Source organism: Bos grunniens, chromosome 8 (assembly GCF_055505025.1).
Source record: "Bos grunniens cultivar Pamir isolate PY7600 chromosome 8, Bosgru_T2T1.0, whole genome shotgun sequence".
NCBI classification, from domain to species: Eukaryota; Metazoa; Chordata; class Mammalia; order Artiodactyla; family Bovidae; genus Bos; species Bos grunniens.
This window is the reverse complement of record NC_141172.1, coordinates 75,870,326-75,891,387: the sequence shown is the minus strand read 5'-3', so window position 1 is coordinate 75,891,387 and position 21,062 is coordinate 75,870,326. Positions and strand designations below refer to the sequence as shown.

At 39.4% G+C, this 21,062-nt stretch overlaps 1 protein-coding gene across 3 annotated transcripts in view; it reads left to right on the top strand.

Moving 5' to 3' along the window:
- The window catches only part of RASEF (RAS and EF-hand domain containing), an 86,277-nt gene that overhangs the window by 48,841 nt on the left and 16,374 nt on the right, over positions 1-21,062 (top strand). For 2 of the 3 annotated variants that reach the window (XM_086416742.1, XM_086416743.1), the window contains exons 6-12: positions 1,284-1,399; positions 4,385-4,453; positions 7,408-7,492; positions 8,587-8,675; positions 18,499-18,733; positions 19,055-19,192; positions 19,309-19,456. In XM_086416742.1, coding sequence (XP_086272868.1) covers positions 1,284-1,399; positions 4,385-4,453; positions 7,408-7,492; positions 8,587-8,675; positions 18,499-18,733; positions 19,055-19,192; positions 19,309-19,456 — 880 coding nt within the window. The remainder of the gene's footprint in view (positions 1-1,283; positions 1,400-4,384; positions 4,454-7,407; positions 7,493-8,586; positions 8,676-18,498; positions 18,734-19,054; positions 19,193-19,308; positions 19,457-21,062) is intronic. The other variant, XM_086416741.1, reaches the window with a different exon arrangement.

Here is a 21,062-nt window from a genome sequence, read left to right as displayed (position 1 = left end):
AGTACATGGAATTTGTTTTTTCATCTCCTGAAAATATTGGAGAAGTTTTGGAGTCCAGGAGATTTCAATTCTTATTGGATTGATTGCTTTTTAAATTTGCTACTCAAATGTCACCTTGGAATTTCTGACCATTTCAGGTAGCCAATGTATGATTCCTGTGCAGCTAGGAAAATAGATCTGTTTACTTCAGGGCCTCTCTTCTGAAAGACAGTCTGCTTGGAGCTCTCTATGTGAAGCTGGCTGTCAAACGTGGAACCCCAGGTACCATATGCATGAGGCATGGATATGTACAAAGAGAAGGCGTAGCTTTCCTTTGGGGAATCATTCAGTTATTTTTAAATAACTTGTTGCCTTTGGAATCAGCTCTGGCTTTCTGCTCTTCTTTCCTAGAGTAAGAGCAGGTATGGGCTTGAGAGGCAGCATGACTTAATACACAATTTTAATCTCTGTTTTCAGCCCTCTTTCTCACTCTCTGGGCTTCTGCCTGACCAGTTGTCTCTGCTCTGCTCTACAGCAGAACCTTCAACACCTATCATCTGGACCTCATTTTCCCCTTCTGTCTTCCCTTTGTCAGCGCATTGCCATCCAGTTTCCTTTTTCCAGCAATGTTTTTAGATCACTTGGCTGTTGACTGGCCCCTCTTCCATTCTTTTATTAGTTTATTTCCTTTGGTATTTCATGTTAATAGGGTCTCAAAAGGGAAAGAAGACTAGTTCATGTGCCCAGTCTACCATATTTAACCAGAAACTTCCAGTGATTTTTTTTTTGTTCTTTCTTTTTTGTTTTTAAGAAAAATATAGAAATTTCCTAACCACACAGGCTTATTTTTAAGTATAAAAGTTAATAATATTAGGTAATAGGATGTATTATGAAAAGTAGCCCATCTACCTGGTAATAGATACTGTCAATTCCACACACTATCAGTAATTCCACAGCTCTCATTAAGTAAAGCAGATGTTTAAATGTTTGGTCTACATTGTTTTACCAATTACATGTTAAAGAATCATCATGATAAACTCTTACTGTTGTAGTTTGGCACCAAATGGCCAAGTATTTAAAAAAGAAGAACAACAACAACAACTTTGAGGATTTAATTTTGACATTTTAAAACTTTATTAAAATTTAAAATTACCTTGAATTGATAATTAGTTCTTTGAACACCAAGGTTTGAAGACAGTGGAGGGGTGAGAGTGACATGTGGGAAAGTTAAACTGTACTTGACTTCATGGCTCCCTGTGGAAGAAACTCTGAGTCTAATGACCTGCACTGTTCCTTTCCTCTAGGAAAATCAGAAAGTTAAGAAAGATCTTTTAGAAGCACAGACAAACATAGCCTTTCTTCAGAGTGAATTAGATTCTTTGAAAAGTGATTATGCTGATCAGAGTCTGAATTCTGAAAGGTATGAAACTTCACATTTTACTTTGTAGTTTGAATGGAATGTTTATTTAGGTAACATCCATGTGAATGAAGCTTAGCTATATAGTAATAAGGTACTATATAAATAAATAAATAAATAAGGTACTATATAAATAAAATAAATAAAGTTTATTATTAAGTTTATTTATTAAGTTTGCTAATTTATTAAGTTTGCTATTATTTTCTTTGCTTTCTAAAGATTTTATGTTTAGTGTCAGATCTAGTGATTCTTATGTTTTTAATTTTTTAAAAAACAAACTGATTCATTAGTTTAATTATTGACTGCTCAGAACAGTGGAGGGCTTAGAAATGTTTGAATTAAATGGGAGCAGAAGAATATACCTAAAGTATCAAGAGGCAGTGCTAACTGAGGTGCTTTGAAGGTAGAAACTCCAGCCCTGCAACATAGGCAAGTCATTTTATTTTTACTATGCTTTAGTTTTGCAGTATGGTGTTAATAATATAGGATCTAACACACACATAATAATATAGGATCTAGTACACACAAAGGCATGTAATTATACATAGGGAAGATACACATAGATATTTATATATATTTATATAGGAGTATTGTAAATATGAAAATGCATCTATATGCATGACTATATGCATGTATATGCATGTATCCCCTAGTACATGTACACTTGAGAAAAATACCTTGTGTTTTGTTTGTTGTTTCACCAACCTTATTCAGAATTAAGATCCTGTAATGGAAAGCTTCCCCAGGTGGCTCAGTGGTAAAATCCACCCGCCAATGCAGGAGATCTGAGTTCGGTCCCTGAGTCGGGAAGATCCCGAAGTAAGAAATGGCAACCCACTTCAGTATTCTTGCCTGGGAAATTCCATAGATAAGGGGAGCCTGGTGAGCTACAGTCTATGAGGATGCAAGGATCAGACATGACTGAGCATGCCCACGCACAGTGAAAAGCAGTCATACATTTATTAAGTGTTTACTATATACACCCTGAGCTAGATAAGGAGTTATGAGTGTGGAGTACATTTTAAAAAAAGAAAAGATGTGGCCTCTGCTCTTTGAGAACTTCAAATTTAGTTGGGAAACTTAAAACCTAAAAGGTTACGGAGTTAAACAGTATAAGAACTCAACAATGTCAGAAACAATACCACCAGCAGTGTCACACGTTGCGTTTATTGCCGTGAGATGGTAGACAAAGTGTTCTTTTAGTTCAGAAAGGTGGAGACTTTATTAAAGAAGAGACATTTGAGTTAGCTTGTCAACAAGTAACACAGGTCCCACTGACAACTGCCTGACACTGTCTTTAGTACTTCATTAGCATTAACTCAGTCACAGTTTCCTATGCAATAGGACCTTTCCTTATCCTCATTTTACAGATGGAAAAAGAGTCTCAGAGACATTCCATGTGTGGCAAAACCCAAAGCAGAGGCAAGGACATAAGGAGGGACATGACTAGTTTGGGCAACAGTGGTCAGGCCAGTGGACAGAAAAAGATATTTTGAATGGAAAGGCAAAAGTTTAAAAAATTTTAAAAGTTTTAAAACTAGTTTAAGGCTGTAATGAAAGGTCCCAGAATTTTTGGCTAAGGAACTTAAATTCCTAGAGACAATTGGGACACTTGTAGCTTTATCAAGAGTGCAAATGGGCAAGTTAGTTATTAGGGACAAAATTTGACAGCCTGGGGGTCTGGGAAAGATAGTGATGGGGGTTGTCTGCTTAGAAATGGGGCTGGGGTGGGATAGGGGCTGGAGGGAAGTGGCTGATGTTCTGAATGGACATTTTAAGGAGAAGGCCAGGACTGCTTCATAATAAAGCAACAGAGGACTTGCTGAGCATGAGTTTATAGTGAACAGAGAAAGCCTAGTTCTGTGGATCCCTCTGTGGCTTAGGGTGGGGAGGGGAGGGCCAGCAGGACTGGGAGCACAGAGATGAGAAAGGAGTATTAATATAGCTGGGATTGGGCCAGCAGGACTGGGAGCACAGAGATGAGAAAGGAGTATTAATATAGCTGGGATTGGGGTTGCGTACGGAGAAGGCGATGGCACCCCACTCCAGTACTCTTGCCTGGAAAATCCTGTGGACGGAGGAGCCCAGTAGGCTGTAGTCCATGGGGTCGCTCAGAGTCGGACAGGACTGAGCTACTTCACTTTCACTTTTCACCTTCATGCATTGGAGAAGGAAATGGCAACCCACTCCAGTGTTCTTGCCTGGAGAATCCCAGGGACAGGGGAGCCTGATGGGCTGCCATCTATGGGGTCGCACAGAGTCGGACACGACTAAAGCGACTTAGCAGCAGCAGCAGCAGGGGTTGTGTAAGGCTTGATGGCACCGCACTCCAGTACTCTTACCTGGAAAATCCCATGGATGGAGGAACCTCGTGGGCTACAGTCCATGGGGTCACGAAGAGTTGGACACGACTAAGAGACTTCACTTTCACTTTTCACTTTCATGCACTGGAGAAGGAAATGGCAACCCACTCCAGTGTTCGCCTGGAGAATGCCAGGGACAGAGGAGCCTGGTAGGCTGCCATCTCTGGGGTCGCACAGAGTTGAACACGACTGAAGCAACTTAGCAGCAATAGCAGTAAGGCTTGGAATGAGCAGAGAAGAGTCAGAGATGAGAGAGTGAGTTGGGTTGAATGGGTAATGTGAGCGCCTGTGGAGAGCAGGCTTAGTAGAAGACCAGGGTTTCAGTCCCGGTAAGGAACAGAGCCAGGGCAGTGGGCTGGGGTGGAGGAGCTGTGGATGCTGCAAAGGGGAATGGAGGAAGCAGAGCCTTGCAGGAGGAAGCAGAGGTGTGGGTATGCTTGTGGCTCAAAGGGGAGAAGAGGCTGCTAATGGGCTGAGGGAATCTGAGCAGGAGCATGGAGAGATAGAAACCATGGTCAAGGACACAGGACTTTGGAAGAGGTGGAAAGGAGTCTGGGAGAGTAGGTACAGGTAAGGCAGGACTGAACACCTAATGCTCATTCAAACATAAAATGTAATTTTACAGGGATCTGGAAATAATCCGAGAATACACAGAAGATCGAAATAGTCTTGAGAGGCAAATTGAAATACTCCAGTAAGTTCTCATATTTCTCATCACACTTACATTTAACTTACATTTTGTTAGTAAAACATGTGCCACATATAACACGAGTTGCCATATATCAGAGGCTGGGTTCGGAGAGCCACACATGTTCCTTCTTGATATGGTGACTTTAGCACATCAGTTTAGCTTTCTGATGCTGCTCATCCTACATAAACTCCTCCAATCCAGGAACGAGATTAGAATTCTCTAGAAGTCCTCTTAAATCAGGTTGGTATGTCCAGCGCATCTTTATAATAGATTTATTATACTGGAAAGAACAACAGCCCTGACCTCATCAGCTTTCTGTGCAGCTTGGCACACTGAGAGGTCTCAGGCATCCCTCATAGTGCTTGTCACATCACCAGGCATACACGATCATTCTCGCTCAGTCTATTGTGCCTGGTTAGCAGTATGCTTTTCTTCTTTTTTTTAAATCTCTTGGAAATATTGCACCTGCTCTGTCAACTCTGCAACTAAGCTGCAGAATCCATTCTCTGAGGACCTCACTGACAAAACCTCCCTCTTCCCTGACGCCCTTTCTCTCTTTTCTCCCAGGCAATATTTTCTTCTGGTTTTACTTCCCCCAGGTAATGTCAGGTCAGGCTTGATGATTTTTTTCACCATTACAAATGCTTATGAAGCCTCACCTGTGGCACTGATAGAGTTGATATGTTATAAAAATCCTGTTAATTCATCTATTCATTTATTCAGCAGGTTTTCATTTAGCACCTTTTATGGTTCAGGTATACCAGGAGCTGACACTCAGAGAGACACTCAGCCTCTTTCCTTATGGGCTAGTCTAGAGGAAGAAGATGGAACCTGATCAGTACTTCTAAATATAACGTGCCAAAGGAGAGAGGGGGGCCAAGGGGAGCCATGCATCTCATAAGGGCATTCTCCTATCCAGGAAGGTCCAGAAAGTGTTTCTGGAGGAAGAAACAATTGAATTGAGTTCTGAAGGATGAATAAACCTGAAGCAGGGAAAGAGTAGCTGGTCTCTAAGGCAGAGACTATTTGATTTTAGAGGTTGCTGAGGCTCTGGCTGTTTAAATGGCTTCTGTAAGATATATGGAAAGTAAGTGCCTGAGTTGGGGTTTGAATCCTGAGTCAATATTGGAGCTTTTTTTAAATTAATTTATTTTTTAATTGAAGGATAATTGCTTTACAGAATTTTGTTGTTTTCTGTCTAACCTCAACATAAATCAGCCATAAGGTACACATATGTCCCTTTCCTCTTGAACCTCCCTCCCACCTCCCTCCCTATCCCTCCCCTCTAGGTTGCTACAGAACCCTGTTTGAGTTCCCTGAGACATATAGCAAATTCCCATTGGCTATCTGTTTTACATATGGTAATGTAAGTTTCCATGTTACTCTCTCCATACATCTCACCCTCTCCTGCCCTCCCCCCATGTCCATAAGTCTGTTCTCTATGTCTTTCTCCATTGCTGCCCTGTAGATAAATTATCCAGTACCATCTTTCTAGATTCAACATATATGCGTTAGTATACGATATTAACTTTCTGACTTACTTCACACTGTATAATAGGCTCTAGGTTTATCCACCTCATTAGAACTGTTCAAATGTGTTCTTTTTTATGGCTGAGAAATATTCCATTGTGTATATGTACCAAAATTTCTTTATCCATTCATCTGCTGATGGACATCTAGGTTGCTTCCATGTTCTAGCTATTGTAAATAGTGCTACAGTGAACAATGGGATACATGTGTCTTTTTCAGTTTTGGTTTCCTCAGGGTATATGCCTAGGAGTGGGATTGCTGGGTCTTATGGTGGTTTTATTCCTAGTTTTTTAAAGAAATCACCATACTGTCTTTCATAGTGGCTTTATCAATTTACATTCCCACCAACAGTGCAAGAGGGTTCCCTTTTTTCCACACCCTCTTCAGCATTTGTTGTTTGTAGACTTTTTGATGATGGCCATTCTGACCAGTGTGAGGTGATATCTCATTGTAGTTTTGATTTGCATTTCCCCTAAAATGAGCAGTATTGAGCATCTTTTCACGTGTTTGTTAGCCATCTGTATGTCTTCTTTGGAGAAATGTCTGTTTAGATCTTTTTCCCACTTTTTGATTGGGTTGTTTGTTTTTCTGGTATTGAGTTGTATGAGCTGCTTATATATTTTGGAAATTAATCCTTTGTCAGTTGTTTCCTTTGGGAGAAAATGAGCATTTTCTCTGAGGGTTGTCTTTTCACCTTATTTATAGTTTCCTTTGTTGTGCAAAAGCTTTTAAGTTTAATTAGGTCCCGCTTACTTACTTTTGTTTTATTTCCATTATTCTAGGAAGTGGGTCATAGAGGATCTTGCTTTGATTTATGTCATCAAGTGCTCTACCTATGTTTTCCTCTAAGAGTTTTATAGTTTCTGGTCTTACATTTAGGTCTTTAATCCATTTCAAGTTTCTCTTTGTGTATGGTGTAAGGAGGTGTTCTAATTTCATTTTTTTGCATATAGCTGTAACATTGGAGCTTTTAACTGGTTTACTTGTGGCCTGGCAGTATAGCACCAGGCCACAAGTAGGAGGAACCAGGAGAAAGAAGTGTGACAGAACACACCAGATGTATCCCCCAGCATGGAGGGGAGAGAGAGTAAGTGGGGCAAGCTGGCTTCAGGCCTTTAGGGAACAGAAAGGCCTGCACCAAACCTGTCTTAACAGTGGAGCTCCCTGAAGGAGAAGCAGTTTCCACAGCATGACTGACTCACTCCTAAAATGCCTGGAGACCTTTGAAGAGAGTTAACACATTGTTAAATTGCACTTCTAGTAATGAATTAACATCTCAGTTTAGAAGATTTGAAGGGAAGTGGTAGAAAGTTACAAGAGGTAATAGGTCCATGTTCTGAACATCACAGCCTGAAAAGAAAGTGGTGACATTGATCCCACTAATACTTTTCTTATCTGCTTCTTTATTGTATGTATTTACTCTGCAGAACAGCTAACAGGAAACTGCATGACAGTAACGACGGCCTAAGGAGTGCCCTTGAAAACAGCTGCAGCAAGCTCAGCAGAGCCTTGGTAGGCCACAGAATTTTACAACGCAATTTCTTCTTTCTTGTGGTAGAGTATTTTGATCAAAAAATCGTGTCTTAGAACTTATAAGAATGAGAAAACAATTTCATATAATAAAAGGAGGCAACATTTTCCCAAATTAAAAAATATGCCACTCCTCTGAATAATGTGTAGATGTTTGCCAACTCTTTGTTCAATGTTCCAGAAAACCAGAGAAAGATATAAAAGATGTGGCCTGGATCCTGGAAAAGTTTGTAGTATGGTAAGGACTTAAGGGGGCTTCCCAGGCAGGAGACAAAAGAGACATGGGTTCCATCACTGGGTCAGGAAGATTCCGTGGAGGAGGAAATGGCAACCCACTCCAGTATTCTTGCCTAGAGAATCCCATGGACAGAGAAGCCTGGTGGGCTACAGTCCATGGGGCTGCAAAGAGTCGGACACGACTGAAGCAACTTTGCACGCACGCAAGGAATTAAGATGTGCACAGATACCACTAATATAAAAAGTAAGATGTCTCATGGAGGTACAAATAACTATTTCCCTGTAGAGAGAAGAGGGAGAGTGCTTCTGGCCAAGGAGTTTATTTAGACTCTTTGGTTGTTCTCTGTGGTTATGAGATCACCAGAGTGGAAACCTTGGGCTTTTAAACCCTCCTACAGAAACAGGCTAAGGCCCATTTAGAATTTTGAGGACCTTTTCCCAACCAGAAAGCCAGAAAGCCTCTTCCCTGACTTTTGGAGGTCAGCTTCAAGGTTGGGGTTCCAGTGCCACAGCTTTGGGTGTGGATGAGTCAGTCACTAAGTCAAATGATGATTTGAGAAGAGACTAATCCAAAGCTGGTACTGCAAGGTCCTGGCAAATCTGGGAGCCAGGATGCCCCTTGAGGGCTTATATGGCATGGTTTGGACTTCAGATGAAGAGAGAGAGTCCTTTGGGCATTTGTTGCACTTTTTCCCTTGATATCTGTGCTTACATTTTCTCATATAGGATACCAAACTCTCAATTACATTAGTAGATTAGTGTACTACAGGTTTTTAAAATGTATAGAAAATGTTTAAATGGAATGACAAAATATTACTTCTGTATTTTATGTATTACAGCGCATAAATAATATCTCACCAGGGAATACAGTTTCTAGAAGCAGTCCTAAATTTAATCTTCATTCTCCTCAACCTCTGGGCTATGACAGGTATGTTAACACCTTTTTAACTTTTTGTTTGAATTCTGGATCAAAGTTAAAAGGAAAGTACATTTCCTTAGAGGTAAATTAAAAGCGTACGTTTGGGGCACTAATTTTTATTTTCTACTCTCTGTGAATTTCTGAAACATGAAACACGTAAAGATTAAAGTGTTTTAGAATGTTTCAGAGAGGCCAAAGTGATTTCTTTAAGATGTTATCATGACTTGGTTTTATGTATGCTCACCCTTACATCATCCCTATTATGTCTTATTTCTTAGAAGTGCCCTTTGTAAGAGGTGTTTCAGGAAAGCCAGTGGAACTACCATATGGGATGTTGTGGTGTATGATGTTAAGATTCTTGGAACAATCTGTAAATGTTTAGCGGCTCAGTATATATTATGCAAGCTATGTTCAAGGAAAGGGAAACTTTCAAAACAAATAGAAATGTAGAGAGTAGATGTTTATGAGTTAATGTACAAAAGGAGTCACAGAGGCTTTCCAGAAGTGAGAATTTAGCTCTGTTTTTAATCAAATGAAGTGAAATATTGGCCCTGCTATTACTTGAGATCTAGCAATGAAAACTAAAATGTTATATTTGTGTATACATGTGTGTACATATATAATAAATATCCTACATACAAATGAGTTCCATTCCAAGAGCACATTCACAAGTCTAGTTTGTTCATAAGTCTAACAATGTTTGCCTAGGTACCCAACTAATACAACCTGCTCTATAATACTGTATTGTAATAGGTTTATAATATTTTCACATAAATAATACATAAAAAGTAAACTCAAAAAATAAAGAGAACATTTTTAATCTTACAGTCCAGTACCTTGGAAAGTACAGTAGTAAGTACAGCAGCTGGCATACAGGGGCTGGCAGTGAGTGAACAGGTAAGAAGAGTTACTGAATGGAGATAGGAGAGGAGGTGGGAGATGGTAGAGCTGAAGGATTGTCAGCAATAGGAGATGGAGGGCAATTTCACTCATGCCTGACGTTGATGAAATGCATGTTCACATCTTTGAAAGTTCACAACTTGAAGGTTCCTATGTAGGAGATTTACCACACGTGTCCAGTGTTGCTACTTAGAAGGCTCATTTTGTAGTGTATCAAGTTTGATGGTAGAAGTGAGTGCATAAACTGTCGATCTCTGGCCCTCCACTTCTGATGCCACTTTCATATTTTATGTTCCTTCCCTTTTCATTTGAGAACTTTTGGGCTAAAGAATAATGCATCTAATATCTTGGCAACAGCAAAATGGCCAGATAGCTTTTCCAGAAGGTCTATTTTCAAAGGTTATTGGTGATCACTTTTAATAAAATTTTATCCAAATATCAGAATTTTTTCACTGATTTGTGAAGTAAAACAATTTAATGGTATCTCTAGGCATCTGGCTTTTCTGTTTTTGAGAAGTAGATACTACTTTTTAAAATATATGGGTGTGATGCTATTTTTCTTTACTGACGCTTAAGGTCAGTTCTAAGCAAATAAGGGAAAAGCTAGATTACTGAAAATTATTTCAGAAATTTCACCATGATTAATTTTTGAAAATAGTGGGCACCATGAATAAGGCTGGTAGTACTAAACAAAGAGCTCCTTAGCAATATGACTAAGGGACAAAGTCATCATATCCCATTGCCTCCAAGTGACAGGAATATAGCACTTCTGTGCTCATAACCTGGAACAGTCACTAGAGGGCCACCATGATCCAGACTGATGTTCCTTTAGGGGGGAGTTACAGTTTGATATAGGAAGTTAATATTTTATTTTCTTTTTGATGCTAATGTAAAACTTATTAGTCATCAGATCACAAGAGAAAAGAAAAGAAGAAGAAAGGGAAAAAATACCTACAAAACAAGACCAAATTAATGTTTAAATGACAATAAGATTGTTTTTGTTTGTTTGTTTAGTTAGTCCCAGCTCTTTTGCAACCCCATGCTCTGTAGCCTGCCAGGCTCCATCATCCATGGGATTTCTGAGGCAAGAATACTGGAATGGCATGCCATTTCCTTCTCCAGGGGATCTTTCTGACTCAGGAATAGAACCCGTGTCTCCTGCTTGGCAGGAGGATTCTTCACATTGATAATTACTTTATTGACCAGAGACATATTTATATGTCTTTTGTTACCCAAACATTACTGACAAGAGACATTTCGACGTTCACTTACATAACAAATCCCCAGCCATAGACATTAGTTTCTGCTAAAATCACCCCATCAACAATGTAAATGGACTAAATACTTCAACCAAAAGACATAGAGTGACTGGATATAAAAACAAGACCCATATATGTGTAGCCTACAAGAGACTCCCTTCAGATCTAGAGACACACACAGATTGAATGTGAAGGGATGGGAAAAGGATTTCCATACATATGAAAATCCAAAGAAAGCTGGAATAGCAATACTTATATGAGACAAAATAGACTTTAAAATAAAGACTGTTATAAGATGAAACGGAGAAGGCAATGGCACCCCACTCCAGTACTCTTGCCTGGAAAATCCCACGGACAGAGGAGCCTGGTGGGCTGCAGTCCATGGGGTCGCTAAGAGTTGGACACGACTGAGCGACTTCACTTTCACTTTCCACTTTCATGCACTGGAGAAGGAAATGGCAACCTACTCCAGTGTTCTTGCCTGGAGAATCCCAGGGATGGGAGAGCCTGGTGGGCTGCCGTCTATGGGGTCACACAGAGTCGGACACGACTGAAGTGACTTAGCATAGCATAAGATGAAAAAGGATACTACATAATGATCAAGGGATGAATCCAAGAAGATATAACAATTGTAAGTATATCTAAACCCAACATCAGTTCAGTTCAGTTCAGTCGCTCAGTCGTGTCCGACTCTTTGCAACCCCATGAATCGCAGCACGCCAGGCCTCCCTGTCCATCACCAATTCCCGGAGTTCACCCAGACTCATGTCCATCGAGTCAGTGATGCCATCCAGCCATCTCATCCTCTGTCGTCCCCTTCTCCTCCTGCCCCCAATCCCTCCCAGCATCAGAGTCTTTTCCAATGAGTCAATTCTTCGCATGAGGTGGCCAACGTACTGGAGTTTCAGCTTTAGCATCCTTGCTTCCAAAGAAATCCCAGGTCTGATCTCCTTCAGAATGGACTGGTTGGATCTCCTTGCAGTCCAAGGGACTCTCAAGAGTCTTCTCCATCACCACAGTTCAAAAGCATCAATTCTTCAGCGCTCAACCTTCTTCACACTCCAACTCTCACATCTGTACATGACCACTGGAAAAACCATAGCCTTGACTAGACGGACCTTTGTTGGCAAAGTAACGTCTCTGCTTTTCAATATGCTATCTAGGTTGGTCATAACTTTCCTTCTAAGGAGTAAGCGTCTTTTAATTTCATGGCTGCAGTCACCATCTGCAGTGATTTTGGAGCCCAAAAAAATAAAGTCTGACACTGTTTCCACTGTTTCCCCATCTATTTCCCATGAAGTGATGGGACTGGATGCCATGATTTTCGTTTTCTGAATGTTGAGCTTTAAGCCAACTTTTTCACTCTCCACTTTCACTTTCATCAAGAGGCTTTTTAGTTCCTCTTCACTTTCTGCCATAACCCAACATAGAAGCACCTAAGTATATAAGCAAATATTAATGGACAAAAAAGGAAAAATCAACAGTAACCCAATAGTAGTGGGGGAGACTTTAACTCGCATCAATGAACAGATCATTCAAATAGAAAATCAATAGGGAAACATAGGCCTTAAATGACACATTAGACCAGATGGACTTAATTGATATAGAGAGAACATTCCATCCAAAAGTAGCAGAATACACATTCTTTCAAGTGTACATGGCACATTTGCCAGGATAGACTACATGAAGGGCCACAAAAACAAGCCTCAGTAAATTTAAGAAAACTGAAATCATATCAAACATCTTTCTAACCACAACACAATGAGATGAAATCAACTACAAGAAAAAACTGTAAAGAAACACAAACACATGGGAGACTAAGCAATATGCTATGAAAGAACCAGTGGATCACTGAGAAAGTCAAAGAGGACATTAAAAAATACCAAGAGGTCAATGAAAACTAAAAAATAATGATCCAAACCTATGGGACACAGCTAAAGCAGTTCTACGAGTTCTACGAGCAGTTCTACAATATAAGCTTACCTCAGGAAACAAAAATCACAAATAAACAACCTACCCTTACGCCTAAAGCAATGAGAAAGAACAGACAAAACCCAAAGTTAGTAGAAGGAAAGAAATCATAAAGATCAGAAATAAATAAAATAGAAACTAAAAGATATAGAAAAGATCAATGATACTAAAAGCTGATTCTTTGAAAAGATAAAATTGATAAACCTTTAGCCAGATTCATCAAAAAAAAAAAGAGAGAGAGGGTCCAAATCAATAAAGTCAGAAATGAAAAAAGAAAAGTTACAGCCAACACCACAGAAATACAAAGGGTTATAAGAGACTACTACAAACAACTATATGCCAATAATGTGAACAACCTAAAAGAAATGGACAAATTCTTAGAAAGGTACAGTCTCCCAAGAATGAACTAGGGAAAAATAGAAAATATGAACAGAACAATTACCAGTAATGAAATTGAATTAGTAATCTTAAAACTCCCAACAAACAAAAGTCCAGGACCAGATAGCTTCAGAGGTGAATTCTGCCAAACATTTAGAGAAGAGTTAGCAATTATCTTTCTAAAATTAGTCCAAAAAATTGCAGAGGAGGGAATACTTCCAAACTGATCCTCTGAGACCCCCATCACCCTGATACCAAGACCAGACAAAAGTATCACTAAAAAAGAAAATTATAGGCCAATATCACTGATACATGTAGATGCAAAAAAATCTTCAACAAAATATTAGCAAACCAGATCCAACAATACATCATGATCATACATGATTATACATCATGATCAAGTAGAATTTGTCCTAGGGATGCAAGGATTTTTCTGTTTCAATGTGATATACCACATTAACAAGTTGAAGAATGAAAACGATATGATCATCTCAATAGATGAAGAAAAAGCCTTTGACAAAATTCAGCATCCATTTATGATTTGAAAAACTTTCCAAAAAGTGGACATAGAGGAAACATACCTCAAAATAATAAAGGCCATATATGATGGACCCACAGCTAATACTATACTCAACATGAAACTGAAAGCATTCCTCTAAAATCGGGAACAAAGCAAGGATGCCCACTCTTGCCACTTTTATTCAGCATGATTTTGGGAGTCCTATCCACAACACTCAGAGAATAGAAAGAAACAAACGGAATTCAAATTGAAAAGGAAGAAGTGAAATTCACTGTTTGCAGATGACATGAAACTATACATAGAAAATCCTGAAGATGCTACCGGAAAACTGTTAGGTTCATCAATGAATTTGGTAAAGTTCCAGGATACAAAATTAATTTGTATATTAATTTAATTAATGTAATTTTTATATTGCAAATTTATAATATATACAAATTCGTATATTTGTAATTTATATATTAATTTTATATCAATTTAACAGAAACCTGTTGCATTTTTATACACTAACACCAAACTATCAGAAATTGAGATATTTTCATTACCATCTCATCAAAAAGAATAAGAATACCTAGAAATAAACCTACATAAGGAAGTAAAAGACTTGTCTAGGAAAACTATAATACAGGGATCCCCAACCCCAGTCTCTAGCCTGTTAGAAACCAGGCTGCACAAAAGGAGGTGAGTGGCAGGGGAGCAAGTGAAGCTTCATCTGTATTTATAGCCACTCCCCATCGCTCACATTACTGCCTGAGCTCTGCCTCCTGTCAGGTCAGCAGCGGCATTAGATTCTCATAGGAGTGTGAACCCTAACCCTAAAGTCAAGGCAAAAATATCCTGGGGTTGCCACAAAATAGAAATAAAGTGCACAATAAATGTAATGTGCTTGAATCATCCTTAAACCATATCTCCCACCCTGGTCCATGGGAAAATTGCCTTCCAATGAAACCAGTCCCTGGTACCAAAAGACTGGGGACTACTGCTATAAGACACCAATGAAGGAAATTGAGGATGAGACAAATAGGTGGAAACATATACTGTGTTCCTGGATTAGAAGAATTAATTTTGTTAAAATGACCAGTGCAATCTACAGTCAATGCAATCCCTAACAGTGTAATCCTTAACAAAATACCAAAGGCACTTTTCACAGAACTAGAAAAAAAAATTTTTTAATTTGTGTGGAAACACAGGGCACCCTGAATAGCCAACATCATCTTGAAAACAAATATCAGAGCTGGAGGAATCATACTCACAGACTTCAGACTATGCTACAAAGCTACAGTCATCAAAACAGACACATATATAGATCAGTGGAATAAGATAGAGAATCCAAAAATAAATCCATGCACTTACAGTCAATAAATATATTACAAGGAGGCAAGAATATCCAATGAAGAAAACACAGTATCTTCAGTAGCTGTCCTGGGAAAACCAGATAGCTTTTATGTAAAAGAATGAAATTAGAACATTCTCTAACACTATATACAAAAATAAACTCAAAATGGATTAAAGACCTACGTGTAAGATCAGGTCCATAAAACTCATAGAGGAAAATGTAAGCAGAACACTCTGATATAAATCATAGAATAGTTTTTGTATCTGTCTCCTAAAACAAAGGAAATAAAAGCAAAAACAAACAAATGGGACCTAATTAAACTTACAAGCTATTACACAGCAAAGGAAACTATCAGAAAATCAAAGACAACCCACTCAATGCCAGAAAATATTTGGAAATGATATAATCGATAAGGAGTTAATATCTAATATACATAAACAACTCATACAACTTAATCAAAAAAGCAAACAACTGAATTAAAAAATTGGCAGAAGAACTGAATAGACATTTTTCTAAAGAGGATGCCAGTGGCCAATAGGCATATGAGAAGATGCTCAACATCACTAATTATCAGGTAAATTCAAATCAAAACCACAATAAGATATTACCTCACACCTGTCAGAATGGGTATCATCAAAAAGAACACAAATAATAAATGATATGACCCAGCAATTCCACGTCTGGGTATGTATCTGAAAAAAAAAAAATTCTAAAAGATACATACAGCCCAGTGTTCATAGTAGCATTACAATAGCCACAATATGTAAGCAACCTAAGTGTCCATCAGCAGATGAATGGATTAAAAGGGTGTAGTGTGTATATCGGAGAAGGCAATGGCACCCCACTCCAGTATTCTTGCCTGGAATATCCCATGGACGGAGGAGCCTGGTAGGCTGCAGTCCATGGGGTCGCTAAGAGTTGGACATGACTGAGTGACTTCACTTTCACTTTTCTCTTTCATGCATTGGAAAAGGAAACGGCAACCCACTCCAGTGTTCTTGCCTGGAGAATCCCAGGGACGGGGGAGCCTGGTAGGCTGCAGTCCATGGGGTCGCTAAGAGTCGGACACGACTAAGCAACTTCCTTTCACTTTCCACTTTCATGCATTGGAGAAGGAAACGGCAGCCCACTCCAGTGTTCTTGCCTGGAGAATCCCAGGGACAAGGGAGCCTGGTGGGCTGCCGTCTATGGGGTCGCACAGACTCGGACACGACTGACGTGACTTGGCAGCAGCAGCAGTGAATATAACAAAAAAGTAGGCTTACAGATATAGAGAACCAACCAATAGCTACTAGAGGGGAGAGGAGGAAGGAGCAATATAGGGATAAGGTAGTAAAAGGTACAAAGTATTAGACATAAAAAAAGCTATAAGGATATATTATACAACAGGGAATATAACCAATATATTATAATAACTATAAATGGAGTATATAACCTTGAGAAATTGTGAATCACTATATTCTGTGCCTATAATTTATATAATAGTGTACATCAACTATACTTCAATTAAAATTTTTTAATCAAAAGCATCTTGTAAATTTAATTTTATTTATTGCTTTTGCATCCTTATTGGATTTTAAGTTGTATACTTGTTTTAGTTTTGTGTTTTTTCTAAGAACTCTAAAATATATAATAACGTGTTATTTTTTTTATATTTAATTGTAGTGAAAATATTCTTCAGGCAGAAAGATTAGTTTACTTTTGAAAGGGTATGTATATAAGTTGAGTTTGAGAAAGTCTGCTGCTGCTGCTGCTGCTAAGTCGCTTCAGTCGTGTCTAAGTCTGTGCGACCCCATAGACGGCAGCCCACCAGGCTCCCCCGTCCCTGGGATTCTCAAGGCAAGAACACTGGAGTGGGTTGCCGTTTCCTTCTCCAGTGCATGAAAGTGAAAAGTGAAAGTGAAGTCGCTCACTCGTGACTGACTCGTAGCAACCCATGGACTGCAGCCTACCAGGCTCCTCTGTCCATGGGATTTTCCAGGCAAGAGTACTGGAGTGGGGTGCCATTGCCTTCTCTGGAGAAAGTCTGATCTATACCTATATTTTTAATTTAGATTCTGTATGAAGGTGTCTTTTCAATCAGGATTTTTTTCTCGGTCATTCCTAATCAGAAATACAAATAGGTTAAAAAAAATGTTCTGACTAATCATAACATGGAGCTGATTTTTATATATATTTTATATCTTTCATTATATTATAATGAAATGGTTTCTTTAGGTTCCTTACAGCTTGACCTAAAATCAGTGTCAGAAGGAGAGTTTCATAAAAGATGAGACAAATTAAAAAAATGTACACACATTTAGCTAAGCAGATTGAGATATTGTGTGAAATTCCTGTCCCAGGAGAAAGACTTTATTATTGAGCAACATATTTACAGAAAGTTAGGTGGTTAAATTACCTTTTTAGTTAATTTTAAACATTTGCTATGATACCAAAATATTTTTGACTTCTCAGGTTTATATGGCATATATTTCTGTAAAGATTACCCTTTCTTGTCTAAGAATATTCATTTGAGAATATTTCTCATATCTGGAGATCTATGTTTCCTTCCCATTTCCTCTTTATGATGATATCATATCAAATGGCTAGTATGGTTCCCAATGTGTAGTAGGGACTAAATAAGTTGTTTTCTTTCAATATAAACTTAGATACTTATGGGAATCAAATGGAAAAGCAAAATAAACTGAGAAAATATACATTTATAAAATATTGGCATTTCCCAAGTGGAAAGACCCATCGAAGTCAGGATTTCTAGTTTTTCTCTGGGGCACCTTCTTAGGAAACGCCTTCCCCCCCCCCCCGCCCCCCATCAGAGTCTTTGCAGACACGTCAACACTTCGTGGCAGAAACCTTGTCTCATATGCCAAACCAGTCCAGGTCATACACGTCTAACTGCCTGTCAGTTTTCACCATGTCGATTAGAGATGTGACTCCCGGAAAAGTTTATCACTTGGCCCTTAGGGTCAACTCTTCCAAGTATTTGAGGAGAGAAGAAACAATTACAACTTCAGCCAAGTGCACTGAATCATTTCTCAGACCGTTGGGTTTTAAGTCTCAAGTCACAATAGAGATATTATCCAGAAATGAACACACTGTTCAGAATATGGTCCGATCATATTAGAATAAAAATGTTCCCATGTTCTGTATACGTTTTTGTTAACACAACTTGAGATTGCATTTACATTCTGGACATTCTGATTCTTTTTGTATAAGGAAGGTGATTTTTTTTAAATGACTTCCTTAATTAAATGTTTGACTTGACTTAAATGTCTTTATCTTAATCGATTGTTGCATAGAATGAACTGTTTCTTTGAGTTTTTTATTTCCCCTGATGCTTAATCCTGGACTACATTACAGCTCTTGGTAAGAACAAAAATATTGGTCTTGATTGCATTGCTCTCTGATTCCATTGCTGTGTCATCTTGAGAATCACTAGCCCTCAGGTATAGCAGTCCTCTCCTTTATTACCAGATCATCCCGCTCTTCCTACATGGATGAGGACTGTGACTCGCTGGCCCTCTGTGATCCCATGCAGAGGATGAACTGTGATGTTGACAGCCTGCCTGAGAGCTGCTTCGATAGTGGCTTGTCTACCCTTCGGGATTCCAATGAATATGACTCGGAGGTGGAGTACAAGCACCAGAGAGGATTCCAGAGGTCGCACGGCATGCAAGAGAGCTTTGGAGGTGATGCTTCGGACACGGACGTAAGCCCTGAAGTCACTGCTTCAAGTCCTAGGCCTGCTCTCCTTTCTTCCACAGAAATACATATCCCACCCTGTTTGAGCTTTATCTGTCACAGGCATTGTTTTAAAGGTTATACATGTGAAACATAGTTGGGAGAACATTTTTCTCTACCAAGTTAGGGAAAAAGGAAAATAGATTTCCTTTTGTGGCCACTCTGTTCCCTAACAGCACTGACTGTTGATTCAGCAGCATATTTTTCTTCTTTTTATTTCACAATGTACATGTGTAATGAAAGACTTTCTTTGTTTTTTAATGACTGACTTAAAAAAAAAAAAATACAGGTTCCTGATATAAGGGATGAAGAGACATATGGCTCAGAAGGTGTGGCTTCCATCCTGGACTGGAAGCCCCCGGGATCTGCTAGTGAAGGCAGTATCATTAGTTCCTCAAGAAAGCCCATCTCTGCACTTTCACCACAGGTATGTGGTTTCAGAGACACTTCTCTTCATGAACACTCTTCATTTTCATGTCATATAACTTACTAGGAAGAAAGCGGGCACTGCCTTTGTCATCCACTGTGGCTTCCTTCCCCTAGACAGACATGGTGGATGAAAGCCATAAATCTTCCAGCTCACAGAAGGCTTACAAGATTGTGCTGGCCGGGGACGCTGCAGTGGGGAAGTCGAGTTTCCTCATGAGACTTTGCAAGAATGAATTTCGAGGAAACACAAGTGCTACCCTGGGTACGGTTCTTTTTCAGAGGATAACGGGAAAATGACCTTCTTTAGGTTGATTCTATTTTCTTTAGGTATTATATTCACAGACCCATAGGTCTCTCTCTTTTCCCTCTGTATAATACATATGTACATGTGTATGTCAATGCTCACGTGTCCTTTGCTATAGAATAATCCTCTGCTTTGGCCAAGGCCTAAATTTCGGAAAGGAAGACTAACAAGGGACTGAGGTATCTGCTAACAAGGGACTAAGGTATCTGCTTACCCAGTGAGATCAACCAAACCGAGTTTAATGCCAGAGATGACGGATTCATTTATTCAGCAAGCATTTCTGGAGTCCTACTGTGAGCCACGTACTGTTACAGGCACTGCTTAGTCACTCAATTGTATCCGATTCTTTGAGACTCCATGAACTGCAGCTGCCAGGCTCCTCTATTCATGGGGACTCTCCAGGAAAGAGAATCCTGGAGTGGGTTGCCATGCCCTCCTCCAAGGGATCTTCCCAACCCAGGTCTCCTGCATTGCAGCCAGATTCTTCACCGACTGAGCCACCAGTGAAGCCCTACAGGCACCACAGATACACAGTAAAGAAAGTTAGCTAGATCCCAGCCCACAAAGAGGGAAATGGATGAGAAACACATTTTAAAAAACAAGGTTTGGGAGAAGTGCCTTTTGGCACAGGATGCCCAGGGAAAGCCTTTCTGATCAGGAGTCACTTGATGTTGATAAAGTGATCTTACCAATGGCCAGTTTGTCATCATGGTCAGAATTATAGACAAGTGTATGTTCCCTCCCCTCCCTCACAATGGAACACATGAATAATACCTCTCAGAACAAGGAAAAGTAGTTTCCTCATTTCCACATTTGCATAATAATCAGTAAAAGAAGATATGCAAATTATCATATATTATTATTCTTTATCTGGGCTTCCCTGGTGACTCAGACGGTAAAGCGTCTGTCTGCAATGCAGGAGACCCAGGTTTGATCCTTGGGTTGGGAAGATCCCCTGGAGAAGGAAATGGCAGCCCACTCCAGTATTCTTGCCTGGAAAATCCCATGGACGGTGGAGCCTGGTAGGCTACCGTCCATGGGGTCGCAAAGAACTCTTATTTTGATAACCAGAAACCCTAAAACAGATTGGTTACCCTCTTCACAATGGATGTCTTTGTAAATTTATGGTACTGTTACAACCCTTCAAGATAACAAAGCTGAAAGTTCACTTCAAGTCATAAAAAGCCTAAAATATTTGGTTCAGTTGCTAGAGCACCTGGCATATATACACACCATATACATGTACTTATATACATATGCATACACACATGGATATACCTGCATATATACATAGGCATATTTGTGTGCATGCACACACATAAAACTGAGTCCATCTAATTACGTAAACACAGAACATAGATTTTCCTTTTGTCCACAGATTAAATCCTTCCCCAAGCCAGCCGATCTCCAAGCCAGATTACAAGTGTGATCTGGCTTATAATTACTATGTGAAGGTCACTCTCATTGATGGCCAGGTTCTTTCCTCTGTCTCACTGAACTTCACCTTATTGGCTTTGTCTCATCTAAAGAGGGCTTGAAAAGTAAAATCCAAGGGAATTATTTA